The following is a 14,073-nucleotide window of genomic DNA, read 5'->3' as shown; positions in this document are numbered from 1 at the left end:
AATGCAACATCGATGTCAACTCATGGAAGACTATCGCCCAGGATCACCCCAAGTGGAAGACGAGTCTGCTGCAGGGATCTGAGTGCTTTGAAACCTCACAGCAACAACAACAGGAGGTGGAAAAGTGGGAATGACAGAAATGGAATGTCACAGACCAAATCAAGAATCCAGTGCTACCCCACATGGAAATGTGTGTCTGAGCTGCAGTAGAGTCTGTTGATCCCAGATAGGCCTCATCAGCCATCTTTGGACACACAGATAAGACAATCATGAAAGACAATCATCCTCGACTGTGAGGGATCGCCAAAGAAGAAGACAGGGCTTACCTTTTACAGCCCGTCTGGATCCTTCCCATGATGCATGGCTTCCCACAGGAACCTTTCCACACCTAAATCCTTAATGCCCCAGCTGTTTCTTGGGGAGTTAACACGTGTGCATTTCAGAGGGGGAGAAGAGGCGTGGGGGCGGGGTAAGAAAAGCTTCCCTGAAACATTTTAATTAAAATACTTCATCTCTTTGTTCTCTTTGTGTAGTTTTTTGGAACTGAGGCAGTGTTTCTAAATGGATTACATTTTCTTTGGATTTTTAATGCATTATAATCTGTTTTGAACAAGGATCCTCTACGCACCATCAGTATAATCAAAACAGCTTTTAAAATAATATGTGAGAACATGTAAAGTATATAATTGATACTTTTAGTTGCATACAGGAATGAATATTCTTAAAATTGTTATTTATCATCACCACTTGTTTGTCATTATTTAACAATGGTCTCTTACCATTGCTTTTCTTTTTCAGGCTCTTTCAAGTGAATCATTTGAAAGACTTCCAGTTTTTAATAAGTCAGCATGGCGACACTATAAGACCACACCTGAAGCTGATGACTGGAGCAATCCTAGCAGTGAACCCAGGGATGCTTCTAAATACAAAGCTAATCGATAAATACCCACGTTTCATCTCTCCCAAAGATGATCTCTGCATTCAGTATAGAGTCTGCTTTGTTCACAAACACTCCAAACCCCAATAGTTAACTACTTCCATACACTGACCACTGAAAACAGCAAGAACAAAGTGATGTATGGGACTTGTGAAAGAAAGGCACTAAGCATGTCTGCTGTATGAGTTGTAACTACTTTATCAAAATATGCTTGGATTGGTTGGCTGTATGTTGACAGAAGGGATTGCACTGTGATTGCACTTAGGTATACAATTGTATAGTAAAAGGTATTATTTTTTAAAAGCCAGTTTTTATTCACAGATAAGAATTGGTGAGATGTGTAAAATTCCTTTTAATAGTCAGTGGCATCTTACACAGCAATATGGTGCAATGGAAAGGTTCTAGTATAATTGAACATGTGCATAGAAAATAAACTCTTTGCTGCATTTTTATATTAAGCAGTATCACTTGTTACAAAACATACCTTTGGACTATTCAGATCTTACAACAAATTTAAGTCTAGTTCTAAAAGGGCTGTGCAGCTTTAAACTGATGCTTTGCCCAAGTTCTCAAATCCATTTCTCACATATATACAAAAAATACTTTCTTAAATGGCACTGCAACCTTCAGTTTTTAGTATGCACCTTATTGCTTTTATTGACTTGCACAAGAATGCCAGATGGTAAACCATATTAATTGTGCATTTGTAAATCTTTTCCCCCCTCGTTTTAAGGAAGGGTCATAAGGGGTTAGTGCTTCTCTTCATACCTACAAGCGATTCCCATTAATAGAAGGGAGAGACTAAATTTCAGATGTGATATTCTTGGCCAGTCAAATATTTTTGTTTTGTTTTTAGGAAAAGAGAAAGAGACCAAACAGCCAGTCATATAAATGAATTTGCCTTAAGAACATTGGTTACCTGGAATCTGATTTAGTCATAAAACTGTAAATAATTTACAGAGCTATTTGTATGTTAAATGTAAGACCGTAGTCTGGTAATTTGAATGCATAGCATATATACAGTTGTACACCAGCTTTGGGAAAGCGTTACTGGGCTAAATGTTTTGAAACCGGAAGCATAGTAGAAAAAAAGATTGGTGATGCCTGATTTAAAATGCTGATGATGTCTTCCAAGGAGGAAAATTCTAAATAAACAGCATCAACTGAAATTGGTTGAGAAGGACTGATGAACGGCAAGAAGCTGTCCTCTTTCAAGTCTCTGCCAAAAACTACCAAAAGAATGAAGCTAGAATGAATTATAATGTATCTAACAGGGCCCTAAGTCATGCCCTCAGTTTCTCTTGGTGTTTTGATATTTTTGAAAAATATTGCAGATTTTAACAACAACAAAAAAACTTGTTTGCTAAAACTGTGGGGGAAATGTCTGTTTTGTTCTCCTGAATATTTATTTTTGTAAGAATTGGTGTGAGATAAACTGGAAAAATGTGAGAAATTTCTAATTTTTTTTTAAATGGAGTCTGACAGTACTGATAGGACTTTGCACGTAGATAGCATGCTTCATTCAAGGATTTCAAAGTGCTTGATAAAGCAATAAGTTTAAAGAACCCCATTTTCTGTCCTAGTTCTGCAAATATTTGAATGTGATTTTTGAAGTCAATAGGAGTACTTCTTTCTTCATGGAGGGTGCCACCTACGAAATCATATGTCTCATATGAAATCAATGTCTATGTGACTTTTTGAACAATAATCCACAGTGGTTGCAGACACTGTTGGGGAGAGAGAGAATGCTTTTTGTGATAAAGCTGAGTGATCCATTTGCCTTTGCAGAAAAACCAGAACCATAATAGAAAATGTGTTAAATGGCTAAATCCTTCATTTTAAAGGGACAGAGTTGACCTGAAATGTAGTCACTATTTTCAGATGGTATATCTGTCCCCCAGCTTCTTTGAGTATCCTTTTCTTAAGTTTTTTCCAAGTTGCTTTATGAACAGTGCCTGCAAACCAGAGAGGAAAAGTTGACCATGATCTTGAAGAAAGTGAATCTTGCATTTTGCCTTTTATGGACAATCATATTTTCTTGAAAAATACATATTCTTGAGTAAATGACACAGTTTGAAGAACAGGACAAGTGTACGAACTCCATGAATATGTTCTGGCTTTTCTGACTTTTAATATGAAAGTGTCATGTTCTTACACAGTAACTAGTACTGACTGGTGGCTTGTTCTGCTTGCTTGTTGTTTATAAAAGGAGAATATAAATGTCCATAAATGCAGATACTGAATAGAGATTCACTTTTGTTCAGTAAATTTAATTAAGAACATGTAAATGGAGAAGCTATTGAATAAGAAGTAAAATATGATGGAAGGAGTATAACTATAGTGACTGGACTATCCCACTACTTATTAATCTGGAGTTTAATATCTAATTAGACCATTCCATTTAGTCCTGTTCCTAGTACTTAAAAACTTAAGTCCCTAGAAATGTCTTCATTTGGAAATTAATTCATAAACCCTGAAGTTAGTCTAAAAGTTCAAGGAAGGGAGACTGCATAGACTGCTCTTTTTATTCCTCTGTCCTTCCCAGGTCAGTTTGTTTGCTTTCAGGCAGACCCCAGACTTAGTGAGTGGTTGATTTCATGCTTCCTTCTGTACTTGTGCAGAAATCAGTTTTGTCACAAGTTTAGCCTTCCTTATCCATGCCTCCTCCCTTTGCAGGATGCTGGCCTGAAGAAAAAGAATAAGGATGGGGGTGGAGGAGGAGGGGAGAATGGACAGAAACAGAAGTTTCCCAGTGTTATTCCATGAATAATGAGGATGGATAACTTCCTTTTTTGTCTTACCCAGTGTAACTACTGAACTATACATGCCAGCTTCTAGCATCTTCCTAAGAATTTACAGTTAACTCATATATTCTGCATGGGGGAAAGTGACAGGGTGTACACATGCTGAAATGTGCATATTGTAGTCCTTAGTTTAATGTGACTACTTGTTACTAATTTATTTAATTTATTTAAATTTCTTTTAAAAAGGTGGGGGGTGGGTAAGCCATACTATCCTATACTAACTGGGTTTTTTTGGTAGATTTTGCAAGGTAGAGGAGTCTATTGCGGTTAATACTCGCTAGGAAATTTTCAATGAATCCCTGGATGCTCAGGTTAAGTGTTCTCTTTTAACTCAGTAGAAGATGCTGTTTGTCTCTGTTAGGTTCAGTGCTCCATCCTAACGTGTAAGGGAGTCTTTACGCTGCTGTAGTTTATGCTGTTTCTTGGATAATATTTTTAACAACTTCCTTAGTATCTTTTAAAAAAGCATGGATGTTTTTGTTGGTCTTTAATATTTTATTTTATTTTCATTTATAACTTTCAGCGTACATAACTTCAGCTCTAATTGGATATATTTCTTTTTGTCCTCACATGTTGCACAGAGTTTTTGTTCACTGCAAAACAGCTGTCACCTTCCACTAATAAAGGTGAGAGCATTTATCTGGGTGGGATGAGATCTCAGTATATTCTCCTACCTACCTACCTACCTACCTCAAAGTATAATAAAAATGTAGGGCAAAATCCTGCCTCCTTTGAAGTTGATGGCAAAACTCCTGTTGATTTCACCCTTAATGTTTTTAATGAAGCACTTTTAGATCCTTGTGTCTAAGGTGCTATAAAGTGCAAAGCGGGCTTGGCTGACCAAAATACATTTTTTGTATTCAAAACCCCCTTAAGTGTCAATGTTGAGTGTATTAATCTATTGCTATCTGTGCCAAGCTGGCAGTTGTTAGCATTTAGTTATTATGCATGTTTTCTTGGTTGTTGCACAGATGCTGTGGTTTTTCTAACAGCTCTTCATCTGCTTTTTCTGGATGTGCACTTGCGAATTGATGTATTCCAGTGCGTTTTAGCAATCTTTGAAGCTGGTTGACATTGAGGATAATTTATTATTGAGTATGAAGGGGAGTTGATCAAAAGATAATTAAACAACACAGTTTTGAAGGAAGTAGCAACTTCAGGGCTCCATCCTGAAAACATTTACACAAGTAACTGTTCATTGAAATAATCTTATTACCATCAGTGTATTTTCTGTATGGGGACTTCAGCAATCAATGGTCATTAAAATTTCCACATTATTCCGTAATTTTTTTTTCTCTTATAAAATAACCAGGAAAAAAGGAACATAAATAACATTTTAGTTGCAATATTAAAGATGCCTTAAAGTGTTTCACAGATTGGCATAATCATGCTTCTTTCTTCTGAGTTTCAAAACATTTTTAGGTGATATTCTAAGAGAATATATATGTTTTATGAGCTACTTTGATGTCAACTAATAGTGTATGCCTTTTAATTTATTTAAGAATTTCTTTGAATTGAATTCTGATGGGTGCCAGATTGATCCTGGAGATCTTATTCCTCTGTGTGCAGATCATGTTCTAGCATGGGCAATTGCAGTCCTCAACCCTATTCAGTTAGGACTGTCCTGGGATATGAGAACTCCTGGCCCATTCTGTACTTGCCTTTTCTACTGAAACTGCTAACGGATTGCAACATTTGTGCCAGTTGTGTTGGGTTCTGTCATTTGGATTCCTTCCAATAGAAGCTGAGCCCTTGGCTGGTTTAGCATAAGTCACTAAGCTGCATTCATATGATAGTTAAGTTTGGGTCACTGCTGAGATGGGCTACATCACATTTGTCATTTTAGAGGAACATATTGGCAATCCCTAACAAGTTGCATTGTTTATAATGTTGGCAAATTACTGGTTTAAATCAGTTTGACTATTTTATATCTGTGGAGAAGAGGAGAAATTAACTTCTCAGAAGATTCCATGGAGATGGGTTTTAATTTTGATTTCTTGTAATTTGTGTTGGAACTGTTTCTAGTCTGCTAACCTTGTGTATAACTTGGTATATTCTCCTTCCTGTTCCTTTTCATTGTTGTCAAATAAAAAGTTTTAAAAGACTCCATTGTCAAATTATTAAGGGAATTAACCTATTGGATACACTTACCTTATTCAGATTTAGTCCCCGACTCAACAACACTTAACACTTTAAGCACATTTCTAAATGTCCCTGATTTAATGAAGTTAAATAGGTGGTTAAGCATGTTGTTCAGCTGGTACATTAGCTAGATTTAACAAGGAAGCTATGAAGATACCATCAGTATCTTCAGTGCAGAGTTAGTCTCTAAGGGTGACTGTACACATTGTCTGGGGTGGAAGGGCAGGACGCCTGCAGCATCACATATATTCAGCATCCCGCACTTTAAAATGGTGGTAAGGGTGCTTTAACTAAAGCTTGTTCAACGAGCTTTAGTTAAAGCACCCCCACCAGCAATTTGGAAAGTGGGGACACTGAATACATGTGACACAGAGGCTGCTGGAGAATGCTAATTAGACTTGCATCAGACTTGCAGCGGATTCGATTAATTGAGTCTGCTTCCGACATGTTCTAATTGAATGTAACCTCTGTGCAATATAATTGTTCACCTCTGTACAAAGCTATCTGAAGACAAAGCCTTTGCCCTCCAAAAACCCTTGAAATTAATCATGAAAGTGTGATCAAAATCAGAAGCTTCCTGTAAACTGGCATTCCAGAGTTGCTCACTGAAGTCACCAAATTTGTTTGTCTACAACTCCACTTTTGGGGGAATTTCCTCAGTCTCTGGCCCTACAAATGAAGGTGAGATGAATCGTTGGACAGAAAAGGGAAGGAAACTATTCTAATGCCTCCTTTTAACCATGCTCAGTGTGCATCGTGCTCACAATATTTTGAGTTCACTAAAAATGCTCTTTTCCCACTAACATCAGTTGGCCTGCAGCTAAAAAAGAATGAATTCCCTGGGAGTCAGTCTGCCAATTTCTGACTGAATGAAAGCAAAAGGCAACTTGAGGATTGCTTAGAGTCAGGGCTCCCTAGAAAACTGCGGTGTTTTTACAAGTCCAATGAGTAGTATGTTGATAGGCAGGCTGTCACTTTGAATTTGAGAAGCAATGCAGCTACTTTCGATACAGAGTCAGTTGTGCTCAAGGCTGCTTTATTTATTTATTTAAAAAGAAGCTTTTAAAGCTTTAGAAGCAGACTTCAGGAGTTTTTCTAATTTAACGGGCTTTCTGCAAGTGCTACAGGGAATCCTTTGATTTATAGGTATCATAGTGGTGCTATGGTCCTTTTGTGACTCATGTAAGTGAAGGTTTTACAAACCCCACGGATGCACAATCTTTAAGAAATAATTATAGTATTCTGCATTTTGGATGCTGCTGGTGACTGACCTGTCACAGTGTTGATGTTTTCTTTTAGTTGAGCATGTACAATGCCAACAGTTATTCCAGACCCAGCAATCCGCAACCTTTTAAGGCTGTGGGTTGGGTGGACCCAATTTGGGTCAGAGGCAGGCAGGGAGAGCAGCTAAGACCCAGCTGCTGCCAGTGGCAGCCCAGAGAAAGCAACTGTTGCCAAAGTCCCATCACTGCAGGCCAGATCCCACCCGTAGGCCTACTTTGCTGAACTCTGTTCTAGACCATTTCCAGGATATATAGAACTTTCTTGCTAGTTTAAATCTGTGCTTTAGGTTAATGAGAAATATGTTGAGCTCTTGAAGTCTTTAGCTTCATGACATTTAAACAGTGAGAGTGCCACTGAAGCTATGGAGCTATAAACTGCAAGTTCCTGCTAGATTGACCCTGTACCAAACAAAATAGTTTCAAATTTAGTTAATTCTTTTCCCTGGAAACTTTTCATGGGAACTTACAATGAAGTGTTGTTCAAATCTGCCTGCTGGTTCTGTCGCATCTTGTTTTAGATCAGTGTACCAGAGGAGGAATGATTGACTTTGGAGTTTTGATGGTCAGTTAATGCCATGGCTTGAATTGGCAAAACAGTTTTGGCTGTATGTATGAATGCTGTTCTCTCTGTTAATCCGTTTTAATTTAGATATAGACATTTTTGTGAGATGCTGTAATTCAGAATGACATTTGGCTGTACAGGGATAAGTACTCTAATGTGATTAAGTACTCCTGTTAATTAATATTTAATATGACACAATCAACCTCAGGAAGGTTAATTCCTGTGTGCTCATATTATTTCTTGTGCATCTAGAGAGTCACCACATTTTTTTCCTTTAAAGGTAATTATTTTTTTTCTGAATGGTATTGCTTAGTTTTTTGGTTGTGCATCTTTGTGATTTTTGTTCTTGTAAGGATAGTTTATGGATAGAAAGTTCAAAGTTCATGGACTGCGTTGGACATTTGAACTGAGTTCTGTAACAGCTAGCTCTTCTTCTCTTGACATTTCTAAGCTCCATGTCTGGGTGAGTGATGTAAAGTTTTCTTCATTTCACAGAAGTTAAAGTGAAGGCATAGAGAAGCTGTCACTTTACTAATCCAGGAGCAGAGGAAAGGGTACAAACCTAGCTTCCCTGATTCCCAGTCCCTTCCCAAAATCACTAAGCCAACTACTAATACTAACATATTGCTATGTCTGAGGTCATACTGTTTCTTTCTTTTAGCTGAAGAAATGTTTTAATTTCTTGTGAAGAGAAAGCTGCACATACTGCCTTTTCTCACTGTTTATTATTCTTTGACATCTTAGGGTGTTCACCAGAGATAAGTAGTAGTTAATTAAGTAGCATGAAATAGAAAAAACTGTCAGCATGTTCTGCTTACTCTTTGACAGTAAATGTCTTTAAATGGAAAGTAACAGTCGCAATGGCAGTATAATTAAGATGTATAGCTCCAGGACAAAGGTTCACATATGAGACCCTATTTTTTCAGACAAGTATCAGCTTCTCATTATTCTAGTCATACATTTTTGTAGACCTTTTTAATGCTATTCCACCTCGTTATTCAGTAGTTGGATTTCTTTCTGTCAGTGGAACCAAAACCTTAAATGCTAATCAGTTTTCAAGTATTTGATACCAATGATTTGTTCTGTCTGAGAAATTTTCTTAGTACAAAAATTAAACTTGTGAACTGGTTGAGTCAGAGGAGTCTGTAATCAGAGTCTGTCTCTCTTGTTTTGGGGGTTGTTCATTTTTGTTCTCTTGGAAATTTTTCAAAATTGATGTCAAAAGAAATAGATTCATACATTAAATGTGCTCCACATTCTGGTGAACAACATCAGCCAGGCCAGGGATTCATTCCATGCAATTCATTTCAAAGGTGTTTTCTGTCTACCTTCCTCCTTTTAGGAGTCTCCTCCAAATCTGTTCCCTGTTTTCTTTCTTTTAGTCTACACATAACTTGTCACTACTAGCATGAAAGTTAGTTAGCAAGACAAAAGACTTAATTTGCTAATTGCCAGCACTTTTTTTATTTAATCTGAGTCACGGTGAATTGTTTATGCTTGAAATTAAATGCTGTCAAACATTGCATTGAATTAAATGGGCAAAGCTCTTCATGATTAAACAAGGACATTCTGTACACAGCAGGTTTTTCACCTGGAAATTTCTCTTGTAGATTTCATTTCTGCCATTTTGCAGGGTTCAGATGTTTCAATATATTGTATTGCACTAAACTGTTTCTTTTAAAGGAGACATCACTAACATTTTTGTGTACCTTTGAAAACAATGTAAGTTTTTCCTGTGCGTGAGGTGTGTCCATGTTTAAAATATGGAGACCATCTGAGAGCATGCAACTCTGAAGTTTGCTTTATAGTAGTAATTGGTCAGCTGTTTTGTAGAAGCACATCGAATGCAGGACTTTGTTTTGTGAATAAGTTAACTAAAACACAAGAAGATAGTGCTGCCACTTACCAAAGACAAAAATTATCTAGCATCGCAGTCAGTTAGAAGAACCTGTTTCTTTTCATTTTGGTTTCTTATATTCATGTGCCATTTCTTGAGTTCTACTTACGCAGGACTTTTTGTAACTCTGGCCACTGGTGAAATAAAATGTTACTGTTTTTAGCATGGGACTATTTCCCTTTCTTTAACTTAAAATAATCTGGTATCAACAATTACCAATCCTTTTGCAAAGTACCTACTGCTTGAAAACTACTGTGTATGCAGCACCATCATATTCCTGTCAGTACAATACATTTTTTCAGTTTTGTAACACACCAGTTTAACAGTTTTGAAATGCAATACTGCACAAATGTATTGTGTAAATAGGTTTCAGTAGTTTTCTGATCTCCTGCTATATTTTAAAAATTCTGTTCTTTAAGGCTACACTGTTTACCTTCTCATGCCACAGTGGTCTAACTTGCTAACAGTTCTTGTGTTCCAGCAAGAAGGTAGAGAGGGATAAAAATAACTTACCAGGTTATATCAAAGCATGATCACGTCTTATGGAACAATGTGACAAGATATAATGGTTTTCTCCTTTCAGATAACTGTTCAGTTATACAAAACAAATGCTGCATCAAAAGATTATCCTGTGGCATTGTCCTTCAGATCAACTATCTCAAATGGACGTTACAGATGGAGTCACTTTGTCTAGAGCAGTAATAGTAACAATAGTTCATATAAGTAATTCATTGCATTCTAACTAAAGGATAGGTTTGTACTGTGCTCTTATATTTAAGGACATCTGATTTGTGAGATTTTATTAATTACCTTGTTTCTGATTTCTAACGAACCAGGAGGCAAAAGTGTCAACATACATTTTCAGACTACTACCGATTTCCCTGGCTGGTGTCTTGGTATAATTAAAAACATAAGAGGCTTGATCCTGCAATCTTTTCTTATGTGAGTGGTCTCATTGAAACTATTTGCTGGTTGATAGAGTTTTCCCCATCTGCGTTTAACTCTCTCTACTTAGAATACAAGCATAGTTTTGTGATAAGTGGATGTTTGATCTGTGTTTCTTTGATAACACAAAGCCACTTACATATTTTTAAGGATTAGCTTATCACTAGAGTTCCTTTTTTATTTTAATTTTTTTAATCAAAAGACTCAATCATATAATACCAGTACATTTGTATGTATCATTCCCCCAGGCCACCTCCAAACACAAACAGTACTTTCTTAACCATGGATTTGGTTTGTACCTTCTTTCCTGCAAATCCTGAAAGTTGTGCACACTAGACCACAAGTTTCTGGAACTTAATTGTGCTTATCCTATATTTGTCTCCATTTGTGACAGGGACACTGAGCAGCTGTTCTACTGACTCACCCATGACAGTCCACCTTTTAAAAGGTGATGTTTGGGCAGAAACAACATTTCTCCCCTCCCTCTCCCTCTCCTTCTGCCTCCCCTGCACCCCCCTCCCCCCCCGGTCTTAATATTTTCAGGACTATGTCCACTTCTTATTACGCTAGAGCAGGCTAAGAAGTGGTCCATCTGTGTAGTTATCTGGTGGGCCTTTCAGCAGCTTATGGGCAGGGTTTGAAGTTCTTTTCCTTCATGTTTTAGACCTTAACTAGAAAAAGGTTAGCAGTTTGTTGTTTTTTCAATCTGCACGTGAGCTTTTTATGACAAATGTGAACACGGACAATTCAGTTATTTTAGCAGAGCTAAATGAACTTGAGGGCAATAGTGTTAAATGTGAAGACTGTAGCTCCCTTGTCCAGACTGGTACCTTACCACATGTTAATGAAATCACTTGTGGTGTTGCTAAGGGAAGGAGTGACCCACCACTAACAAAGGAATTAATATTCTTTTAACTGGAAGTTGGCTTTAATCCAAGTTGGGACAGACCTATGATATAAGACTGCAGTTGCAACTATAGACAGGTTTTTATTCATCAGAATATTTATTTTATAAACCAAAGTTGTCGCTTTTCTTTGGAAGGTGCCTTCCAAGGTATTTCCTGGAGCCTAATCATAACTTTATTTAACACTTGAAAATCTTTGCATGATACAGATAGTAATGTTTTTGTATGAAAAGAATTATATATCTGTGCACAACTGCTGTTGTTAAAATGCTCACGTAACTCAAAGAGAAGCTTGTAGAATAGGTTTTTATTTTCCAGTTAAAATGTGGGAAAGACTAATTGCGTGTATGCATTATACTTCATCTCAGTATGTTTTTTCAGTAGCTAGAGAGAGGCCTGCTTTACAGAGTTTTATATGGGGGAAAGTGTGAGCCTTGTTCTTCTCCCTTAATAGCAAGGGGAGGCAAAGCTGGGGCGTTGGGCTGTCTGCCACTGCTGCTGGTTTTCTGAAAGGGGTTGCCTGCACAGCGGAGTGACTGGCACCTGGGTTTGCCTAGCTCAGGTATGAGCAAAGCCCTACTCCAGTCTCTGTTTCCTCATGGGTGCCATCCTCACCTGTGTGTTACCAGGACTTTGGATGATGGTTCTCTGAGTTATTGGCACAACAGTTGCACCAGTTCACAAAAAACATTTTAAAAATAGATTTCCATCTACATGCATCCCTTTAAATATGTTTACAATTGTTTCTCTCTGGCTTGCTTTTGTACTTGGCTGAAATTAGAGGAGATAACTAATAAGCTGTGGTGCAGTTTGGTTCCTTTGCATTACAGGGCTATTTCACTGGGGTTCATAACACCTCCCCATGTACATCAGTATAAGTGAGATAAGAAACAAGCTTCAAAGTCAGCTGTCAGTTATGCCTGTACATCCTCACCTGTGAGGTTACATGGGTGTAACTGATGTCAGAAATGTTCTTTGTGGCTGGAATTGGCAGGGCTGTCCCTGGGGAGGGGGGGGAATTGGGGCGACTGCTTTGGGGGGCCCTGCGGACAGTGCCGTACAGATGCCACTGCGGCCGCCGCACATGGCTGGCTCCGTGCTCCCGCCGCTTGCCATCCCCTCTTCAAACACCCCCTGCTCTGGCCGCTCGCCACCCCCACAACCCTGCACAGGCTGATATGCTCCAGGCTTTGCACACCCCTAAGGACAGCTATGGGAATTGGTGTGACATTTAATTCTAGTTATAACAATTTAATCTGGATTGTGCTGGCTCTTATCCCTGGGGTAAGAAATAAACTGGTTACTACTGTAAGCCAATATGAACTGATGCAAACCAGGAGCTCATTTGTTGAGTCAAGCTATATCTTTACTAAATGTTGAAAAGAGTGAAATTCACCCCTTCCAAATCATAAAGCTTGTGTAACAAGGGATGACTTTGGTGAGGGCTTTGTGCTTTTAAACTATTTGTTCCTTTGCCATTTCAATTTTTTTTTTAAATGCTCAGTTTTACTCTAGAGTATAAAGTACATCCAGTGCTACTACATTCTTAGTCCATATCTGCTGTTGCTTCAGCTTTCCCCCCAGGCACTTGGGCTAAGTACAGACAGTCAAAAAGCCCAAGGCAGAATCAGTTAATTCTAGGCAGCTTCCTCTAAGCTGCAGAAGTTGAACTGATAACCAACTGAACTGTTTTTCAGTTTTCAATTGGGAAAGGCAGGCTGTATGAGAGCAAAGCATCCTGGGATGCTGGAAAACTGAGTTAACTTGAACTGGGAAGGGATCTGGGACAGAAGTTCCATAAATTGGTTTGACCTAAATCAGTTGAGTCTGATACTACATCCAACCAAGTTCATCTTAAATCGGTTTTGGCCATTTTGAAAGCAGTTTGTGCGCCCCGAACTTCTATTCTGTTACAGGTTTAAACAAGTTTCCAATCACTTAAACTGGTTTATATGTAACTTTTGTCCCTAGCCTTGGGCGATAGGACTGTCAACAAGCATGTCTCGTCCAACACTGCTAGGGATGTTTAGATTTGAAAAAGTGAGAAGATGAGGCCCAAAGCCAGAAACATTTCATGCCCCTGAGTAAACTTTTACTGCGGAGCAAGAGGGGGAAATCCAAAGTTTGGTGTAGAGAGCTGCATATCATATGCAGCTATATCAAAACTTTTCTGCTGGAGTTTTCCATCAAAATGGGAAAGCTGCAGATTCAGTTCATTTGGCGTGTTTGGGAAGTGGGATGCAGCACTCTGTTTGGTGACATTTTATCTGTTTCTGGCTGTCTCTTGCATGATATTGGAAAAAGGAGCAGCTTGATTGTTGAGAGTTCAAGGTCAAGATCACAAGGTGTGGAGTGACAGGAAGTAGCGGTTGCTCAGTGCGGTCAGAAGCCAATGATGGGTCAGCAGAGCTTTGGGCAGGTGGCAGTGGCTGACTACATTGCTTTAATATTATTTAGTGTCGTGGCTTTACAGAAATTGTGGGGACGACCACAAATACAGCCACTGGGGATTAGCAGGTGGGCTTGATGTAAATGAGAATGGTCTTGTAATGACCTATCAAAGACATGCTAATCAAGTGAAGTTGACAAGCAGCCATA

At 38.3% G+C, this 14,073-nt stretch overlaps 1 protein-coding gene across 1 annotated transcript in view; it reads left to right on the top strand.

The window, feature by feature from the left end:
* Positions 1–5,845, top strand: part of PDK3 (pyruvate dehydrogenase kinase 3) — an 82,970-nt gene extending 77,125 nt beyond the window's left edge. Inside the window, exon 11 of the mRNA XM_006259797.4 lies at positions 799–5,845. Coding sequence (XP_006259859.1) covers positions 799–942 — 144 coding nt within the window. The 3' untranslated portion in view covers positions 943–5,845. The remainder of the gene's footprint in view (positions 1–798) is intronic.
* Positions 5,846–14,073: the final 8,228 nt, after the last annotated feature.

Source organism: Alligator mississippiensis, chromosome 1, assembly GCF_030867095.1.
Source record: "Alligator mississippiensis isolate rAllMis1 chromosome 1, rAllMis1, whole genome shotgun sequence".
Taxonomy (NCBI): domain Eukaryota; kingdom Metazoa; phylum Chordata; order Crocodylia; family Alligatoridae; genus Alligator; species Alligator mississippiensis.
Note: the sequence above shows the minus strand (reverse complement) of the source record. Positions and strands in the feature narration are given on the sequence as shown.